Source organism: Chionomys nivalis, chromosome 3, assembly GCF_950005125.1.
Source record: "Chionomys nivalis chromosome 3, mChiNiv1.1, whole genome shotgun sequence".
Classification (NCBI taxonomy): Eukaryota; Metazoa; Chordata; class Mammalia; order Rodentia; family Cricetidae; genus Chionomys; species Chionomys nivalis.
This window is the reverse complement of record NC_080088.1, coordinates 124652651-124671360: the sequence shown is the minus strand read 5'-3', so window position 1 is coordinate 124671360 and position 18710 is coordinate 124652651. Positions and strand designations below refer to the sequence as shown.

At 52.2% G+C, this 18710-nt stretch overlaps 2 protein-coding genes across 3 annotated transcripts in view; one reads left to right on the top strand and one right to left on the bottom strand.

Annotated features, from left to right (window-relative positions):
• Positions 1 to 1017: 1017 nt before the first annotated feature.
• Positions 1018 to 3780, bottom strand: LOC130871434 (LHFPL tetraspan subfamily member 7 protein-like). Its single transcript, XM_057764769.1, has 3 exons — positions 3580 to 3780; positions 2701 to 2839; positions 1018 to 1271 (listed from the first exon to the last, which is right to left on the bottom strand). The coding sequence occupies exons 1-3, from the start codon at positions 3778 to 3780 to the stop codon at positions 1018 to 1020; spliced, it is 594 nt and encodes a 197-aa protein (XP_057620752.1).
• A 10895-nt stretch (positions 3781 to 14675) lies between these two features.
• Positions 14676 to 18710, top strand: part of LOC130871655 (uncharacterized protein KIAA1671-like) — a 76037-nt gene continuing 72002 nt past the window's right edge. For both annotated transcript variants that reach the window (XM_057765196.1, XM_057765197.1), the window contains exon 1: positions 14676 to 14776. The gene's annotated coding sequence lies outside the window, so the exon portion shown is untranslated. The remainder of the gene's footprint in view (positions 14777 to 18710) is intronic.

Genomic DNA, 18710 nt, shown 5'->3' with positions numbered 1-18710 from the left:
CCTGTCAGTTGACAGTCAACATAAAGCATTACAGACAGGAAGTCTGGAGACAGACAGACATCAGAACCAGATGGAAGCTGGAGCTCTCAGGAAGAGCAGGGTTTCCTCCTCAGTGCTCTATGTTTCTGGAAGGTGGGGCAGGTCCTGAGCCCCACCCAGCAGGGAGCACCGTTCTGCACACAACCCTAAGTATCTCATGGGAAATAAAGACCTTCCAATCCTCTAAGAGAGGAGGGATTATAAGGGAAGAGCAAAAACATGGAAAGGGTGTCCAATCAGAAGGCCTTGGTGGCGCACGCCTTTGATCCCAGCACTTGAAAGGCAGATGTCTGTGAGTTTGAGGCCAGCCTCGCCTATATAGAGTTCCAGGACAATCAGGACTACATCACGAGACCCTGTCTCAAAACAAACAAATCAAAACAAACAACAAAAGAGCTTTCAAGTAGACGGCCGTCTTCCCAGGGTGCCTGTGCACTTTCCGTCCATACATTTCATTCTCACCTGATTTCCTGTAGTCCTGTGAGCCAGGGGCAGGGCCAAGGCAAATGTTTGCTTCGTTTACATATGGCAAATCAAAGTCCTCCACAGAGTAGGCATTATGCCAACCTCCAATTTACCAAAGAATAAATGAGTCCAGAAAGGAAGTAACTTGCCTGAGGTCACACAGCATGGAAACAAAGGAGGTGGGATTTGAACCTGAGTATGTAGAGTGTAGACATGATTAAGGAAGTTCACGAGAGCCCATAATAAAGGATAACAACTGTTTATTTGGAGAAGCACTCACAATAAAAAAGTTGCAACTGTCCTCTGTCGATGCTAGGAGCTGCATACAGAAACTTAGACTGCCAGCCAAAAGGGCGAGCATGCTTCCCGTCTGGGTTTATCAGTCCACATATAGTACCTCAGGCCACGCCCTAATGGGCCGGTACCCAAAAGGCTATTGGCTAAAGAATTCCCACAACAGTAGAATAGATTATTCTTGTTTGTCCTTTGCTTTCCTGGGTGATGCTCATTTGCTTATTCTGACACAAGGGTGATTCCCTGAGTGTCTACAGGGGTGGGGATGGCTGTCCTCTGGTTTGTGGTCATCCGAGGCCATCCGATGACAACAAGCAGGCTGGTTAGGACCTCATTGAGGATGGCAGTGGCATAGCCCCAGCTCAGCTGGCATGTTCCACTGTAGTACACGGAGGAGCCTTCACAGACTTCTTTGGCTAATGGGGAAGCCAGAGTGACTGGAAAAACCAGCAGACCTACAAGAGTGGAGGATGCTGGGAGCAGCAGAAAGGGAAAGTCAGTCTTGGGCAAAGGCTTCTGGGATGATCTGTCATCCCAAGACTCACCCAGAACCCTGCCATCCCCTACCACCACTACATAGCCATCCATTTATCCACCAATCCATCCAACTATCAAATCATCCATCCTTCCATGCACCTACCCATCCATCCATCCACACATTTGTCCATCCATCTGTCCACCTATACAACCACACATTTGTCCATCCATCTATCCATCCATCTATCCATCCATCCATCATCCATCCATCTATCCACACATTTGTTCATCCATCTATCCACCAGTCTATCCAGCTATCAAGTCATACATTCTTCTAACCACTTACCCAGCCATCCTCCACCCATCCACTCACCTACCCACCCACCCGTTCATCCATTTATCTATGCGTGCACCCAATCATCTCTCCATTCACCCACTCTAGAGATTAAGGCGTGTGTGCGCCCGCGCGCGCGCACACACACACACACTTTGCCCAAGGTCCTGAGCTCCATCTCTAGCACCAGGCACATGGGAAATTGTTTTTCAGAGTTTCCATGTAGTGTTTTGCTAATGTTTAATTTTAAATCAAGCCCAGGAAAGAGCCCTGGCAGAAGGTGATTTTTTTTTTCTGCTCAGTTTATCACCACATGCATTAGAGTAGAATCCTGGGGGGTCAAATTGCAGATTTCTGGGGAGCTTCAACACTGTGTAACTAGGTGTATTCTCAGAAACTCTAAAAATCAAGACTCTATTAAAAAATAAAGGCAAAAGAAACTCCTGGTGGAAACAGTAAAGCTAGAAATAAAACGAGCAGACACTTGGCTGGAGTCCTCCCGCTGCAGCGTCAGGCTCAGAAGTAAGATTCCTGCAGAGAGGGGAGGGACTGTGCGGTGAGTATGGGATTACAGCAGCAGAGAGAAGTGAGCGGCTGGAGAGGCCAGGCCAGGGTGGGGAGGCTGAGGCAGCAGAGAGAGACTTGGGTTTCCCTCTTCCTGCCAGGGAAAGCCCTTGGAAGGTGGATAGACCAGTCAGTTGGGTCTTGTTTCTCTCAGCTGGGCTGGTCTGTGAGCACAGGAGGAATGGGAGGGAAGGGCAGGTATGCCAGGGCAGGAGGGGAAGAGGAAGAGCGGAGCCTGTGGGGCAGGGTGAGAGGGGTGGAAGGTGGGGCTCAGGGCACCCCACCCAGAGGCTCCCAGCAACTCCACTGAGGCTCAAGTGAAGCGGGGACTAGACCCCAGCATATTCTCAGCTCTTGGTTGGGCATCCTCGGGCAGTGCACAGCCCACCCAACATGCAGTGGTAGCGATGGTAACCATGGTACAGAATGGATGGACCAAAGAGAAACACGGGTCGACAGGACTCGTCAGCTAGGGTCGGATGTGGGTGGCCCCCTCCAAGATCTCGGCACTGTCTGTAGGAGTCTACCTGCTGCTGCCTGCACCACGGGTGTTAGACCAGAGCCCCTCCTGGGATATAATCTTCTCGAGGCCAGCGCCCAGGCCAAAAGAATAAGAGCACTAATGGCCAGCAGGACCCAGCCTCCCAGGAGCGCGGCCGCGGAGACCTTCAGGAGAGAGGAGAGAGGGAGGTGGGATGGGGAAATGGCAATCACTGGACCTATGGCCCAGTGAGTCCTTGAGATGTTCCCAACAGCCATGTGTTATCATAACCCCATTCTCCCTATCAATAAACAGAGATCCAGATATTGCAAGTCCTTTGTCTTAAGACACACAGCTAATCAGATCAACAGTAGCAGAATCCAGGTCAATGACTCACTATACCCTACCCTTATTAAGCGCTTGCCAGGATCACCAGGAGAAGCACTGTCACCTTTGTGGTCAGTTTTGAAGGCTGTATAATCTTCCTCCTGGGTGTTGGACTAGGTACCTGTGTTCACCCTCCCCACTGTTGGTCACCGTGACATGCAGAACCATAAGGACGCGAACACCTCATCTCTCATTGGTTAAAGCCCAGCAGTGCTTTGGGTGGAGTCAGGCCGGGGTGGGAGGGGCGTACATTGTTTGATTTCCGAGCAGGTGGCAGTATGCTTGAAGAAGGTGAGTTTTCCTGGGTTGCAAAAAGATTCTAAGAGCCACCCCTAGACAGAGTCACACGTACCCCATGCCTGCAGAGCCCAAAGCTCAGAGGTGTAGCCCAGAACCTTATGTAAAGCTCCTTGGCTGTTTCTGATAGTTTCTGGGCTTAAGAATCTGTGTGCTCAGACACGGGGACAAACGGTGTAAGTTAAGGACCCTCAGAGCCCACCCCTCAAGAGCCAGTAGCCATGGAAGACATGTGTCTCACCTTCCAGGCCAAGCCTGGCATGTCCTTCAGGGACCCGAAGGTCATACAGCTCTGGTTCCAGTGGTTATCCTGTGACCAGGAGCAGTGCATAAAGACACCATAGGAGAGGGAAGGGCTCTGGAACCAGGCAGGGGACACCAGGCTGAGGCCAGACATGCCTGTGAGCGAGAGTCCTAGAGCAGCCCTCACGCTGACCTCCATCAGGAATGTGGCTGACCTAGGGGTCAAGACAAGGTGAGAGGTGAAGAGGGGGCAGTGACGTGACCCAGCACAGGACACAACAGACCCCATATTCACACGCTCCCTCTCTCACCTACACACTCACGCCTTCCTCCACCTGGGTCTCCCATGACGGTTAGTCTTGACTGTCAGTTGACAAGATCTATAACCAACAAGTCGCCATGAGAACTAGTCTAGATAGGAAGGCCCATCCTGAATGTGGGCGACAAAGCTGGGATCCTATGCTGAATAAAATGAGAAAGTGGGCTAGGCCGCGGCCTTCCTTCGTTGCTCTCTGCTTTCTACGGAAGATGGAGCGGACTGCCTCTCCTGCCACCTTGCCTCGCCTTCCACCCTGGACACTGAACCCTCAGACTGCAAGCCAGAATAAACCCGTCTTTCTTCAAGTTGTCTATGGTCGGGTAGTTGACCACAACAAGAAAATTAATGTCTCCCTTGTCCAAAAGGACAGCCCTGTCCGGCACAGTGGCATCCCTGAGGTCCCACACTTCCAGGCTGGGTTTCTGTTCCAACCGCCACCTAACTCCTCTCCGAGGAGGGCCTGGGACTTGTCCATCGTTCGGGGTGGCCTAGGATCTGATGCGGTATGGGCAGCTGGTGCCGGAGGCACTCGCTACTGACGCTCTTGGGAGACTGTGGACTCCGTCTGCTCCTGTCCCACGGGAAGGCATTGTTGATTCTTATCTTGGCCACCAAGAGCCCCACTCCTCATACCATCACGGTGGGATGAACGTTCCAGCTAGGAACTATAGGGGAATAACAGAGATGTTCAGACTCCCGCAGGATTCTGTGAGACTCTGGCAATGTGGACCCACGACCCTTGGAGTCCTGCTAGACTTGGCATTGTCTCCGTCCACTTTCTGCTGCTATAATATTGCAGACTGTGTCATTTATTAAAAAAAATCATTTGATTCATGATTCTGGGGACTGGGAAGACCAAGTGCATTGTGTGGCCTCTGCTCAGTATCTGGCAAGATGTGCAGTCTATCTCCCTCCTCTTCTTCCTCCTCCTCCTCTTCTTCTTTTATGGTGTGCATATGTGTATATGCATGTGTAGGCATGCATGAACATGTAGGCACATGCATACAGAGGCCAGAGGTCAGCCCCAGGTGTGAGTCCTCAGGAGTCTTCACTTTTTGTTTTGAGACAGGGTCTCTTCCCTGGGACCTGGAGCTTGTTCATCAGGCTGACTGACCACTGAGCCCCAGGGTCCGCACACCTCTGCCTCCCTAGTACTTGGATTAGAGGCATGCACTACACCGGGCTTTTGTTTGTTTGCTTTTTGAGACAGGGTCTGGCTGTCCAGGACTCCATATGCAAATGAGGCTGGCCTCCACTCAGCGATGGGCCTGCCTCTGCCTCTACTGGGATTAAAGGCGTGCGCCCAGACTCAGCAACACTGGATGTTTTACGTGGGCTCTGGGGGCATCAGGTCCTCAGGCTTGCGCACAAGCACTTGCTGACGAACAGCTCCCTGGTCCTCTCTTCTTCTCACAAAGCCACTAACCAACCATCCTGGGGCCCCATCCTCCTGACCTCCCTAGCTGGCTCCCACCTTGACTTTCCAGTGGCCTCACCTCCAGACACAGGACTTTGCCGATTTAGTTCCCAGCAGGGAAGCTGTGAGGGGTACACCCCAATCATGACCTGTTTTCTAAAGAAAAGTAAAATTCAATTAAACACAAAAAAAGCAGAGCCTTACCTAAGTAACAAAGGATGTCTTCTGGTCTGGCCTGGAAGGAGGCTCTGCCAGGGGAGGCTCGCCCGGGTGCTGGTGCTGGTGGGGGTGGAACCTATTCAAACTCTCTCAGGGGTAAGTCAGAGCTGGGTCCTCGCCAATGGCAAATGGCCTGGCAATGCGACTGTAGGACTTGGGGGTTCTCAGAGCACAGTCGGTACTTAAAGGTGGCGTGAAATTCTAGTCTCTCACCTGGGATCCGGGGCTAGATAGCCACAGCTACAGTCCATAGTTCCTCCATGTGTATAAGAAGCACATAGATTCCAGCAGGTGTGGTCCAGATGAGCTAGCCATCTGGGCTTGGGGGGTGTGCCTTAGTCCTGTCAAGAGGAAGGGGAGATTTCTGTGGGGATGGGGAGAGATGGGCCTGGGCAGACTGGCACAATCAAGTTGTGAGAACTTTCTACTTTGGGATTCCGAATCTCTCAAAGGCTGCTAGCCAGCAGGTGAGGAGCCATCCCCTGGGTGACAAAGAACTTATTTTTCCCCTTTCACCAAAACCCACACGTCCCATGGGTCAGCTGATCTCAGGGGTGTAATTTCAGACCAAGAATCTGGGGGGTGAAGCCCTGCAGCCCCATCCGCCACTGCCCCAGGGTGCTCTGGTGTGTCTGGGTCCTTGAAAAGACTGGGTAAGCTTCAGTGTCACCTGTGAAAATCACAGCCACTAAACAGGTGCCCAGAAAACTGAGTGAGGCCCTCCAACCCCAAAGCACATTTTGTCAGGTTCCAGTTACCGGTGTTCACCTACAGTGAGCCGGAATGAGACAGAACGGACAGTTTCTGCTTTGTCTAGTTCTGACTTTTCAATTTAATTTAAAAAATTATTATGTGTATGGGGAGTGGGTGTTCCAGTGAGCACGTGGAGGTCAGAGGACAGCCTAAGGGAGGTGGTTCCCCTCACACCAGGTAAGTTCTAGTGATCACCTCCACTGGCTGAGTCCTGCTGGCCTCAGCAGCTGAAGGAACCTGCGCTAGCACCTAGTGAGTGGTGCTGTTCCATCCACGGGTGGTCAAGTTGAGGCTCAGACCCAAACTTAGAGAGCAGGCACCTGCCTTTCATCCCAAGGTTCTTGGGGATACTAAGGATTTAGATCAGAGGCTGGGCATCCCGATGGCCTCTAGATTTTGCCGCAGTTAGGGCATCAGCAATTGTCCCGCCAGCTCCAGCCAGGAAACAGAGATGATCCAAGAGCTAAGATCTGTCCCCAACAATCTTAGGAGGGAAGAAGGGCACAGAGGTGGCAGTGAGAACTTCCTATGTAAAGCAAAGTCATATTCTTCTCTGGATTTGGGTGTCCTTGTATATAGACTAGAGGCATTTGGACCCTATTCCTTTAACTGTTAGGTCCTGAGCCCACAGTGACCCCCAAACTCAGTATAACACATGATGAACATTATATAATCTGTTTCTTTAAGGAGCATAGGGTCCTGTAAGCAAGACAGGACCATAAAACATAATAATATGGTCTTCTATATCCATCCATCCATTCATTCATCCATCCATCATCTGTACATCCATCCATCCATCCATCATCCATCCATCCATCCATCCATCTATCCATCCACCCATCCACCCTTCCATCCATCATCCATCCAATCATCATCCATCCATCCATCCATCCATCCATCCATCCATCCATCATGTACCTATCCAATACAGCAACCCACCCACTCTTGCATGCAATTATCCTTCCATCCATTATCCTTCCATCTATCCCATAGTTATTAAATGTCTAGTACATTCCAAGGTCTATTCTAGATGGTAGGAACTGAACATCGAACAAGTCAGCCACAGCTTCTCTCCCATGGATCCTGCCCCTGACGGAGAAGAGAGGAAATAAGTCAATATGTAAAACAGATGCTTGGACCTAGTGTGTGAGAGGAAGGGGGGGGCAAGGATGCCCCCAGGGCTTTTGACCTAGGGACCTGTGATGGTAGTGCGGCATCAGGAGAGTCTGAGCCTAGACCCAGATGAGGGATGGTTACCTCAGAGGAAGCAGTCGCTGAGCAACTAAACCATATGCATGTCAGAGCTGCATGGGACAAAGCTCTGGAAGGACATTGGGGGCCAGGTGAGATCTGAAGACGGGGTCCCTCCAGACATGGACTCTTTCACTACTGTCTGTCTCAGCCAGGCCTGCTGGCGATGTCATTTGGGACAAATGACGCAATGGCTCAACGCCTCAGTTTCTCCAATTACAAGACAGGCCCTCACCTACAGCAGGGGCGCTTAACGTTTGGAAGTATGAGCTCCTTTAAAAATGTGATTTCACACAGTGGCTGTGTTCCACATTCAAGCTCCAGACTACACAGAGAAACAAACACACAAGAGTGTGTAAACTTCAGGGCTCCTGTTGCAGCCTCTGAAACCTACTGGGCCCCCCATAAGTGATGCCTGGGGCCAGTCCATTCCTTCCTCTCTCCTCACCTCAGATGTCCCTTCTGTTCAGGATCCTCACACCTTAGGTCAGGCCTCTCCAAGGTTTCCTTCTCAATGTGAGCTCCCCTGCTCCATCTCTGGCCTTAAACATGATCTGTGAGCTTTTAAAAGGTCTCTTTTCCTTTAAAGGTCGCATTCAGATTGGTGAGCAAAGCGGGGTCACCTGAGGAACTGGTCTGAGAAGGGTGTGTGCACACCTGTGCATTTTCCTTCCTGGTTCCTGAAATCAATAGCTTTTCACTTTGGACTGACTGATGGGCGGGACCCAGAGGGGAACTCCAGTCCCAGATAAAAAGGAGGGATGGGGGGGGGGATGGGGTTTCCTGGGAAGGAGAAGGCACAAAAAAGGGGCTACCTAAGCAGTTATTAAATATGGGGTTTACACCTTCTCTTTGTTCTAAATGATGAAAATGTAACCCAAAATTATGGAAATGCACTTCAAAGAGGCTCAAGTAGAAATAAGAAATGTACAGACGCACATTGTGGTGATATTTTGCTTGTAATCTAACATATAAAGCTGGCCTGAAGATCAGAGTGTAGAGCTAAGCCACTAGAGACCAGGCAGTGGTGGCTCACACCTTTAATCCCAGCACTTGGGAGTCGCAGGCCTTTAATCTCAGTACTAGGGAGGTGGAAACAGGAAGGAATATGGCTGGGCAGAGAGAGGAATATAAGCCGGGAGGAGACAGCAGCTCAGATACTGTCTGAAGCAGTCGGTCTGAGGATGCAGTCTGAGGATTAGTAGAGACAGGATCACCCCTTCGGTCTGAGAATTTGATAGAGGTCTCTCTAGTGGCTGCTGCACTGCTTCTCTGATCCTTCAGCTTTCAGCCCTAATATCTGACAGCACATAGTTGAAATTCTGTGTGCAGCTTCGGGCACAGCTCAATCCAGGTAAATAAACGATCTCAATTATCAGTCTCTCACTGGTGCCACACTCATGCCCAGGACGCGCTCCTGTATCAGAAGGTGCACATCAGTTGGCATCATCAAAAGAATTTTTCCCAAATTAAGGACAGAAGACCTCAGGGGTCCGTGTGCAGCCTTGATCAGGCTCCTCCAGCGGCAGGACTCTGGGGCTACTGAGGTGAATTCCTGCTTCTCCATTTATGAATCCATCTCCTTTGCTAGAGGGCACTGGGAACCTTTGGGTCCCAGGTCTGCTTTTACTAGCTGTAAGTGGCCTGACTGGGCTCTGTTCTTCCAGGGGTACCCAGCAGTCCTGCCCAGCTGCTGCTGGCCTTTCCTTGCTGGCCTCTTCTGGAAAAATGCCCTGGTACCCCAGCTTGGCCCGCTCAGTCAGCAGTGACGTGGCTTGACAGTGACCCTGTCTCCACAAAAACCAAATAAATTGATGATGATGATGATGATGATGATGATGATAACAAGAGATCCCAGCAGTTCTAACAACTTATCAGACTACCCCACAGGATGAGACAGACACTCACACATGGACAGGTCAATGGTGAGTGGGTCGGCACGACAAGGACTGCTTAGATGTGTGTATCTCTGGATATTATTCAAGGTTAATTTACACTCCAGGACCAAAAAAGTGTTGTTAATAAAATTCCTTCCCAGGAATATCTCCTCCCCCAGAGGTCCCAGTGACAAACTAGGGAATGATTGTTTCCACCAAAGTTCACTCTAGAAACCAGTGTTTATTGGACTTCCTTACAGAACCTGAGGGGTGTGGGTGCTCCCCAAAGAGTGCACTGCAAAGTCCTTCCCCAGCAGGGATGAGGGCATCCCCGTAGGTGCAGAGATGGAGCGTAGATGGGGCTGGTCTCCCTAGTCTTCCAGGGCCTCTCTACCCTAGACCCTCTCAGGATCCATGTACAGCTAGGGCAGCGTTGGGGTCACAGGATGCTTAGGTGAGGGTCCTACAACCCTCCACCCCCCAACATCCACGGAAGGGTGGAAACGGTCGACGAGCCCAGCTTTGTTCATCTTTTTTTTTTTTCGCTTTCCTCTATTACGTTGGCTCTTTTAATTGGCTAATTGAAGATGGGTGACTAGACCTAGCTTGGGGAACAGGCAAATTGATACCCACAAATTGGGTATCAAAACCTCCGCTCCCTGAGTTCTCTCGGCTCCTCAGGAAGCCAGCGGCTGCGGGTGCCAGCAGCAGAGGGCGCTCTACACCCACTTTTCTGCCATGGGCTGATTCCCAGGGCTTCTCTGGATTCCTACCAGTGAAGGGAGCTAGAGGAGGTTTGTCCAACCTCACAAGGCACTTCCTGTGTTTGTTCACTCTCTCCAAGTCTCTCTTCCTTCGCTCGTGTTGGGCTGGCATCGAATCCCCAGTAAGTCTCCAACATGTTCTGAAGTTTGCCTGAGATCTTTTTGCCAGACTGAGATTCCCGGCGTGTGACGTTGAGCGGTTTATGAGGTTTCTCTGCGCTTCAGCTCCCTCCTCATCCAACAGCAGCCGCTGAAGATGCATCACCTCTAACAGGATTGCGGCATTCACTGAACAATCACCTGGCTTGGTTTACAGCTAATCTCAGTAGTATCTTCCTTACCGGGGAACGCAGGGGTCCCTGATGTAGGTTTTGGTCTCATAGATAAAAATACTCCAAAGTGGACTTAGAAGGAAACCTGAAGACAGTTTTACAGACGTTTGAGAGAAAAGACCAGGGCAGGTGGATTACCTGTAGGAGGGGCATGGAAGGGAGAGAGTCAGGGTTGGTCAGTTAATGCTCAGGAAAGCAGGTATAGATGGACAGATGGACGGACGGACGCCAGGGGGGTCTTTAGAGAGGAGGGGAGATGCCTGGGGCGTTTATTTGGTGAGAAAGGCTTCCAGGTAGGAACCCAGACAGTAGGAACCCAGGCTCATCGGTAAGGATCTGTGAGCCTCAGAATGGTGGGGACAGTTCGGGTTATATGGGTGTGTATTTCATTAAAGGCTATTATTCTCCACAACTTCATTTAATTCTATTCTGAGCATGGTCTCCTTTAGCTCAGGCTTGCCTTGACTCTCTTTGAAGCCGAGGATAACCTTGAACTTCTGACCCCACTTCTGCTTCCATCCTGAGTACTGTGGTGATGGTCCTGAGGTGTCCAGTTTTAAGCTGGAGATCAAACCCAGGGCTCCCAAACGCTGCCCACTGAGCCACATGCCCACCCCCTCCATCTTTTAATATGTCTTGGAGTCCAACTCTGCAGGCAGGCGGGGTGGGGGAGAGGGAGAGGGATGTTTTCCTATTCGGGTGATTGATGAAGTGAGACAGACTGTTAAGACTGCAATGGTGCTGGGCGGTGGTGGCGCACGCCTTTAATCCCAACACTCAGGAAGCAGAGGTAGGGGGATCTCTGTGAGTTCGAGGCCAGCTTGGTCTACAGAGCAAGTTCCAGAACAGCTAGGACTGTTACACAGAGAAACCCTGTCTTGGAAAACCAAACCAACCAAACAAACAAATAAGCAAATAGTGAATAAATAAAATAAGATAAATAAAAAAATAAAAAAGAGCAATGTGTGCTCAGAATTCTGAGCAGTTCAGATCATGTCTCCACCCAGGCCAGAGGTGTGATTTAGGCCTCTTTTGTTTTGACCAAAAACTTTGTATTGAATAGATTTAAACAAATTAAAGAAGAGACTTTGCTGGCAAGAAGCTTCCCTGGTCCTCAGTGGAGAACCTAGGGGAATTAAATCTTAAGAAGGGGCACCTGGGACGCTTCCCCTTCTTAGGAATCAGTGTGTTACCAGGGAAACGGGAGGCAGCATCCAAAGATGATTGTGAGGGGAGAGTGTGTGAGAAACAGCCTGATGAAAGAGACTCACGAGAAAAGTCTTACTGTGGCTCCGCAGGTCCAGAGGGACGCAGCCCATCCTGTCGGGGAAGCCCCGGGTCACACTGTACTCAGAAATCAGGCAGTGAACGGGAAGGGGGCAGGCTATAAAACCCCAGGGTCCCCCTACAGTGACCCCCTCCCACCTCCTAAAGGTTCCTCAACCTTCCCAGACAACATCGCCAGCTAGGGATCAGGTATTTAAACATATGAACCTACGGTGAGGTTCACATTCAAACCACATATCGGACCCATCTTTGGTGACATATGAGCAGGCCAGCTAATGTCTGGCTGTCAACCAGGCCCTAGATTGTGTCCTGTGTAAATCCGGACCCCAAGTGTGGTTCCATGTTGAGGGTTCGCTCTGTCCCAGATGCTGTGACTGACTGTGGGCTCCAACCTCAAGGGGAGAGAGAGAGAAGAAACTGGCCGTCATGCTACTGTGGTCGGCACTCCAGTGGGTGGGCAGATATTTCATGTCTAAGTATGGAATCCATCTCTACCCCGTAATCCAGAAGGCCTCTGGGTGAACTGACTGTAAAGCTGAGGTTGGAGGGATGGCCGTTAAGCTGAGAACGGACCAACAGAGGCAAGGGCCTCCTGGCAGGGCAATACAGTACAGCAAAGGTTTGGCATCAAGAGAAAGACCAGGGTCTTCTGCACGAAGGCTGAACGGGGCCACCGTGGAGCTCCACTGTTATAGTAAGTGCTGTTGGACAGAGCCACCACCATGGGCTTCCTGGAGGAGGCAGATGTCCGATAAATGATTCTGGAACAGTCCCGGAGTGCACTGTTCTTTGTACCAGAACAGACAACCCAGGGCCTGGGGTGCCGGGTCTGGGTAGAATGGGGAACCTGACATTCCCTGTTTGGGGTGCAACCCCTGGGCACGTGTGGCTGGCAGTTTCTCACCTGGCCTGAGTACAAGAATGTGGTGGAGTCTCCCAGGAAGTCTGGCCCCATGAAGACCCGGGTGCCTCCGGGAGTTGTAGTTTGTTTTGCCTCAGTCATCTCTCCTCGTGGCTTGAGTCGACAGCCTGTAGAGTGGGAATGAGGTAATCAAGGGGAACCTGTCTCGGCTTGGGGTCTGTGAGGGTGTTGGGAAAGACAGTGTTTGTTCCCTTCCCTGCTTATATTCTAAGGCAGATTGACAGTGTCAGGTGGGAGGACCCTGCTGGCTGGGAGCCGAGAACCACAAGTGTCCTGTTACTCAGAAACATCCTGACACCTATCTTGTAACTGGTGATTGGTACAGAGAGATAGGAACTTTCTCCAAGGTTCCGGAAGAGACGTGGCACATGGTGGGGTATCAGACTGGACATTTATGGCCCTGCATCTGTTCATTGATCACCGACTGTGTCCCCTGTGAATCACCTGAAGTATCTCTAGAGAGCAGAGTGCACACAAACTGCTTTTATTTTTATTTTAGTTTTTATATTTTTATCATTTTTGGTTTTTTGAGACAGAGTTTCTCTGTGTAGTCCTGGCTGTCCTGGAACTCGCTCTGTAGACCAGGCTGGCCTTGAACTCGGAGATCTACCTGCCTCTGCCTCCTGAATGCTGGAATTAAAGGTGTGCACCTCCATGCCTGGCACACAAACCAGTTTTTTTTTTTTATAATAACATACAAACTCTGTATAAAAGTCCTGCTTTTAGATGAATTTTGAGGGATTTCATCTTGCAAACCAACCATTGAAACTGCCTCAAAGACCTTCCCCTGGGAGTGCTTGACAAACACGGGGATGGGTCCAGCTGCTAATTGTGCCCGTGGCATCCAGATGACCCAAAGCACGGCTGGACTCTGTCACTGTGGACAGGTCCCTGGGGAGTCTCAGGTGGATCCTGGGTGTTATGGAAGGTGTCAGTCCTTACTTCAAAAGGGCAAAAATTCACAGGATTGAGTGAGCCATACACACCACCACCACCACCACCACCACCACCACCACCACCACCACCACCACCATCGTGATGACCAACAACTCGAGGCAAAGAGGAGTGAGGGAGAACGGCCGACAGCTCTCTGGAAGTCACGCTGCTGCTAATCCCTGTCTCCCTTTTCTTGAAGTTGGGCGGGCTTGCGACAAAGGCATAAACCACGTATCGTGACTCACGCTGGGCCATTTCCCCTGGGACCACATGTCATAAATATGATTCAATTTTCTCATGCAATGTTTCTCCCTAATGCTGCTGAAACCCCGTGAGAACCTGGATCCTGCCAGCTACCTCAGAGCGGAGTCTCCAGAGCCCAGCATCGGAAAGGTACTTAGTAAAGGCAGGCTGGCTGTTCAGTGCTGGAGCTCCAGCTACCTGAGGGAAGGAAGGGAGCTGAGGAGAGAGACTGGATTGAACCCAGGTGCTCACACCTGAGCCATACCTTGAAAAAAGGAGAGGGAGGGAAACAGAGGGAGAGGACTGGATCATGGTGGAATACACCGCTTTTGCAGTTTCCAACACCGCAGCCTCCTGCAACTCCAGTTCCTGAGGATCTATGGCCTTTTTCTGGCCTCTGCCTGCACCTGCACTTACATGAATATATACACATAACAATAACAACAATCCTTTATTATTAATTATTAATATCAATTCATTAACAATAATTTTATTGATATTAATAATTAATTATTAATCTTTTAAAAAGAGAAAGTAAGAAAATAAAGAAAATCAAATTGTGATAGATATGGTTAATGAAATGAACAAGGCAGCGGACCAAGAATGCTGTCTAGCAATGCTCTGCTACCCCACCACAGCCCGTTCCCCGGGCGGGGACCCCGGAGCAATGCCGCGTCTTTCCAGCAGGGGGTGCGCCTCGCGCAGTTTCGCCGCTCTGAGTTACGCGCTCCGCCCCTCGCTACTCTGCGCAGGCGCCGCCGGGAGCGGTTGCCACGGCGACGGGGCGCTTTCCGCCCGAGCCTCGCTCCCAGGAACGAGGCTGCGCACGCCGCGGCAGGTGCGGGCGGGCAGGTGCGGCGCGGCGGGCCACTGCGGTAGGTGCGCGGAGGGCGCGGGGACGCGCGGAGACGCGCGGGACAGCCCACTCCTGCCCGCGAGGCCGCGTGGAAAGTTGGCAAAGTTGGCTGAGGGCAAAGCGGGGACCGGGGTGCGCCGCGTGCGGAGTGCCACTGCAGACTAGGGGATCCCATTGCATCTGCGACCGGGGAATGACGGCAGAGGACGCCTAAAACTGGCCCCGCTCCCCACGCGCGTCCACGGCTCGCGCGTGGCTCGGAATCGCACTATGCCGGGCGCCGTGCAGGCCAGGGCTGCCCTTCCTCGGGCCGGGAAGTCGTGGCCTTTTGCTTTCGGAGGGAGGGCGCCTGTTGCGGAGAGCTGTCCCTGGAGGCCCTGCGACTGGCGCTGGGCCTCAGCCCTGTCCCGGGGTCGCGCCCTCCCGGGTGGCGCGCACACCGCCCGTCCGCGGTGACAAAGATGTGTAACTTGGACTTTTCTGCCAGGCCGCGCACAGAGAAGCGCTGGGGCTGGTTAATCGGTAACCGGGACTTAAGTGGAGGCTCCTAGCTAACAACTTTCTCCTTGCTACCCCGCAGGGCGGGCGAGCGGCCAGGCTGGCCTCTGCAGACACCAGTGTCTTGGTGGGTCCAGGAGAGACCCTTTAAAGGGATTAAGGCTCTGCAGACACCCGGTTTTGGTGGGTTCTGGGGGAGTCTCCTTTTAAAGGGTTTGAGGACTTGGCAGGAGTTCACTTAGGCCCTAAAAGTGCACTGGAGGGCACTTTTGGCCCGCGGCCGCTGTGTGTGTGTGTGTGTGTGTGTGTGTGTGTGTGAGAGAGAGAGAGAGAGAGAGAGAGAGAGAGAGAGAGAGAGCCCTTGTGTGTGTGGGAGTGGCCACAGGGATACAGGGGAGTCCTAGCGGGTTGCCCAGAGCAGTTCAGAATCTGCCCCTTGGGGGGGGGGTGAATCTCTAGCCACAGTCAGCTTGCCATGAGCCTTTGTTGATTTGTGATGTTGGGGATGCAACCCTCACCCCAGACTCTGAGCTAGACATCCCTCCCCCAGGAGCTCCTGGTGGTTGTTAGTACTTACACTCACCTGAGCGGGTGTGGGGGGGACCAGTTGTCCATCCCTCGTCATGTGACCCCTCAGCATTACCACATTTTACCAACACACAGATGAGCTGCTGATGACACGTATGTCCATTCGTCAGTCGTTCATTCACTGAACTGATGGTTTGAGACAGTATCCGGGACTGGACTTGAAGTCACATCCAGGGGTGAATCCTTGGTCTGTCTGGGAAGGCAGAGTGGGCATGGCAGAGGAGGGGCTAATGGCCTGGGACAAGAGGAGGATCAGGGTCTGGGTAGAGTAGGGCTTGTTGGCAAGCCCCTTTAACCACTGAGTCATTTCACAGCCCGGGGCACTTTGAGACTCTGGACCTTCATCTATGTAAGGGTCTGATGGGGTCCCTGGCTTCTTTATGGGGTGGAGAGGGGGATAAGGCGGGGCTTGGGGAGTGTCAGGGATAGGTCCGATGGTGTGACTTCTGGGTGAAGTGTTAAGGTGGATGATGCCTTGCCGAATCTGACTCATGTATGTATGTGCCCGTGCATGCGTGTGCCCGTGTGTATGTGTTCAAAGGTGACACTTGGGCTGGGTCTTGAGGGCTGAGGAGGAGGAAGGACGGAGGCAAGGGTGGGTGAGGCCTCGCTCCCAGTCCTGCCCAGAGCGGAGGGTGTGTTGAGCGAATAGAAGACCTTCGCATCCCAGCTCTGTGTTGGAAGGCTTGGGACTACAGAGGTGCACATCCTGTCCCCACCCACTTCAGGGAGCCGGAGACTGGATTCAGAGCTGCCGCTTCTCTCAGAACCCTGATGGGGATTTGGAGACAGTGAGGTAAAATTGCCAAGAGGGACCAGAGGTAAATCCGGGGGGGGGGTGCTCTCGGGAGGAGGTGGGAGAGAGGCTGGCCAGGCAACATGGCCGGGACGAGGAGAGTGTAGGAAAAGCCAGAGTACAGATTTGCTGGTCTGAGTCCTTCCACGTGCGCTCTGTTCTTCACTACAGTCTGTCTCAGGCAGTGTGGCTTTGGAGACCCCCCCTCCCCCAGCAGTTCATGAAATGGACGCTTGGACTGGGTGGTGGAGGAGCTGGGTTCTAAACGTAGAACTGGCTGCCTGATGTCACGGTCCTCCTCATTCCCTTTGTGGCTAGGCGTGGCTGCCCACTGTCCACACCCTGGCTGCTGGCCTTGGTGAGGGATCTCTGTTTGGGTGGAGGGCTGGACACATGGATCATTTCTCGCCCACGAGATGAATATTTCATGGAGTCTCTGGGCTTGAAAACTAGGAAGATCTCTTTTCCCCAGGAATCCTCTAGTCAGCTGTGTAGGAGAAAGGTCACATGGCCCAAATCAGGAAGCAATTATGGACTTGGCTTTGAGGCCTGAGTTATCACTGCCCTCTTGGTAATTGTGCAGTTAAGGGACCTTTGAAATGTCTATAGCTGCATCTGCACTGGGAATAGAAACATTTCCAGAGCATGGTCGTCAACTGTTTACACCTGAGTAGGCCTCAGTGGATGCACGGTGTACAGAACCGTGGTGCTGTGCGCAGTGTGGAAATCCTGCATCAGGTGAAAGTGTGTCAGCCTCAGACGCCCCACTGGACGCCTCAGAGAGCCACACTTAGGCTTCACGCGCTCACAGACTCCAATTCTGCCCAGGCCTCCGTCACACCTTGCCAGTTAAGAAACCTGCTTTCAGATCTGCTCTGGAGCCAGAGGGGTAAGATTAGGTCCTGGCTCTGCTGCTTCCTCTGCTCTATGACGGCAGTCAGGTGTGCTGACCTCTCTGAGCCCATTTCCTCCTTTATAAATGAGGTAAATGATGGGACTTTTCTCTGAGGGCAACTGTGAGGACTGAGGGGCTTGGCAGGTGCATGTTGGTCCTAACGGACAGAGAAGGTGGGTGCTCAGTAAATAGCTGGGGGAAAATGATTAAAAACTAACAACAACGTAAAGGAACCTCACATATAAATTACTAGCACATCTGGCGATTCCCCATTTGAGAGCGTGTGCGTGGAAGTGCGCTGGTTACCGGCCCAGTGAACCGGCCCCTGCTGTTGGACAGTCATTGCTGGATGTTTGATTTTCACTCCACCAAGCCTCCTGTTGGTGCATACAGGAGGTGGGAGGACATACGAGCTAAAGAGAGCTTGGAGTGGTGTCCCTGCCTGTCCAGGTCCCTGGACACACCTGTGGGAGTGAAGCTGTCTGCACTGCACAGAGGTGGAGCTTTGTCTTGTCAGGGGCCCAGGCTGTAGCCTGCAGCCCCCAGTAGGGAAGGCCAGAGCCCCTGTAGGTTGTGTGGAGTTTGGCAGCCTGTGGGTCTGAGTCCAACCTGCCAGAGATTGTATCTTGGGAGACATCTGCCAGTGAACACTCTAGTCTTTCTGGAGGTGTGTGGCTCCTGGATCAGTTCACTTTTCCTGGGATCACACGGGTGAGAAACATCTCCCAAATCCCAGTGACTTTAAAACATAGGCATCACGGATCAGTGAGTGACTTGGCTCTTCTGTCTTCGAATAGATCCCCTGACTGACAGTGGGGTGTGCTCTTCAGGGGGTGGGCAGCTGGTGTGCAGGGGATGGACTAAAGGTGTGCAGGCGACAGAACAGCAGGTGTGCAGGAGACGGGACAGCAGGTGTGCAGGGGGCCTGACAGCAGGTGTGCAGGGGATGGACTGTAGGTGTGCAGGGGATGGACTGCAGGTGTGCAGGGGGTGGACTACAGGTATGCAGGGGTGAACTATAGGTGTGCAAGGGTGTGACAGCAAGTATGCAGGGGTGGACAGCAGGTGTGCAGGGGACAGGACAGCAGGTTTGCAGGGGTGGGATAGCAGGTGTACAGGGGTGGGGCAGCAGGTGTGCAGGGGTGGGATAGCAGGTGTATACGGGGTGGGCAGCAG

Bases quoted from the DNA above. Each gene is read 5' to 3' on its own strand.
- LOC130871434 (XM_057764769.1), bottom strand. From the start codon at position 3,780: ATGGAGGTCAGCGTGAGGGCTGCTCTAGGACTCTCGCTCACAGGCATG. The intron at 2,840-3,579 runs GTGAGACACATG...TCTCTCCTGAAG, and splicing joins TGCCAGGCTTGGCCTGGAAG to GTCTCCGCGGCCGCGCTCCT. The intron at 1,272-2,700 runs GTAGACTCCTAC...TGCTGCTCCCAG, and splicing joins CGTGGTGCAGGCAGCAGCAG to CATCCTCCACTCTTGTAGGT.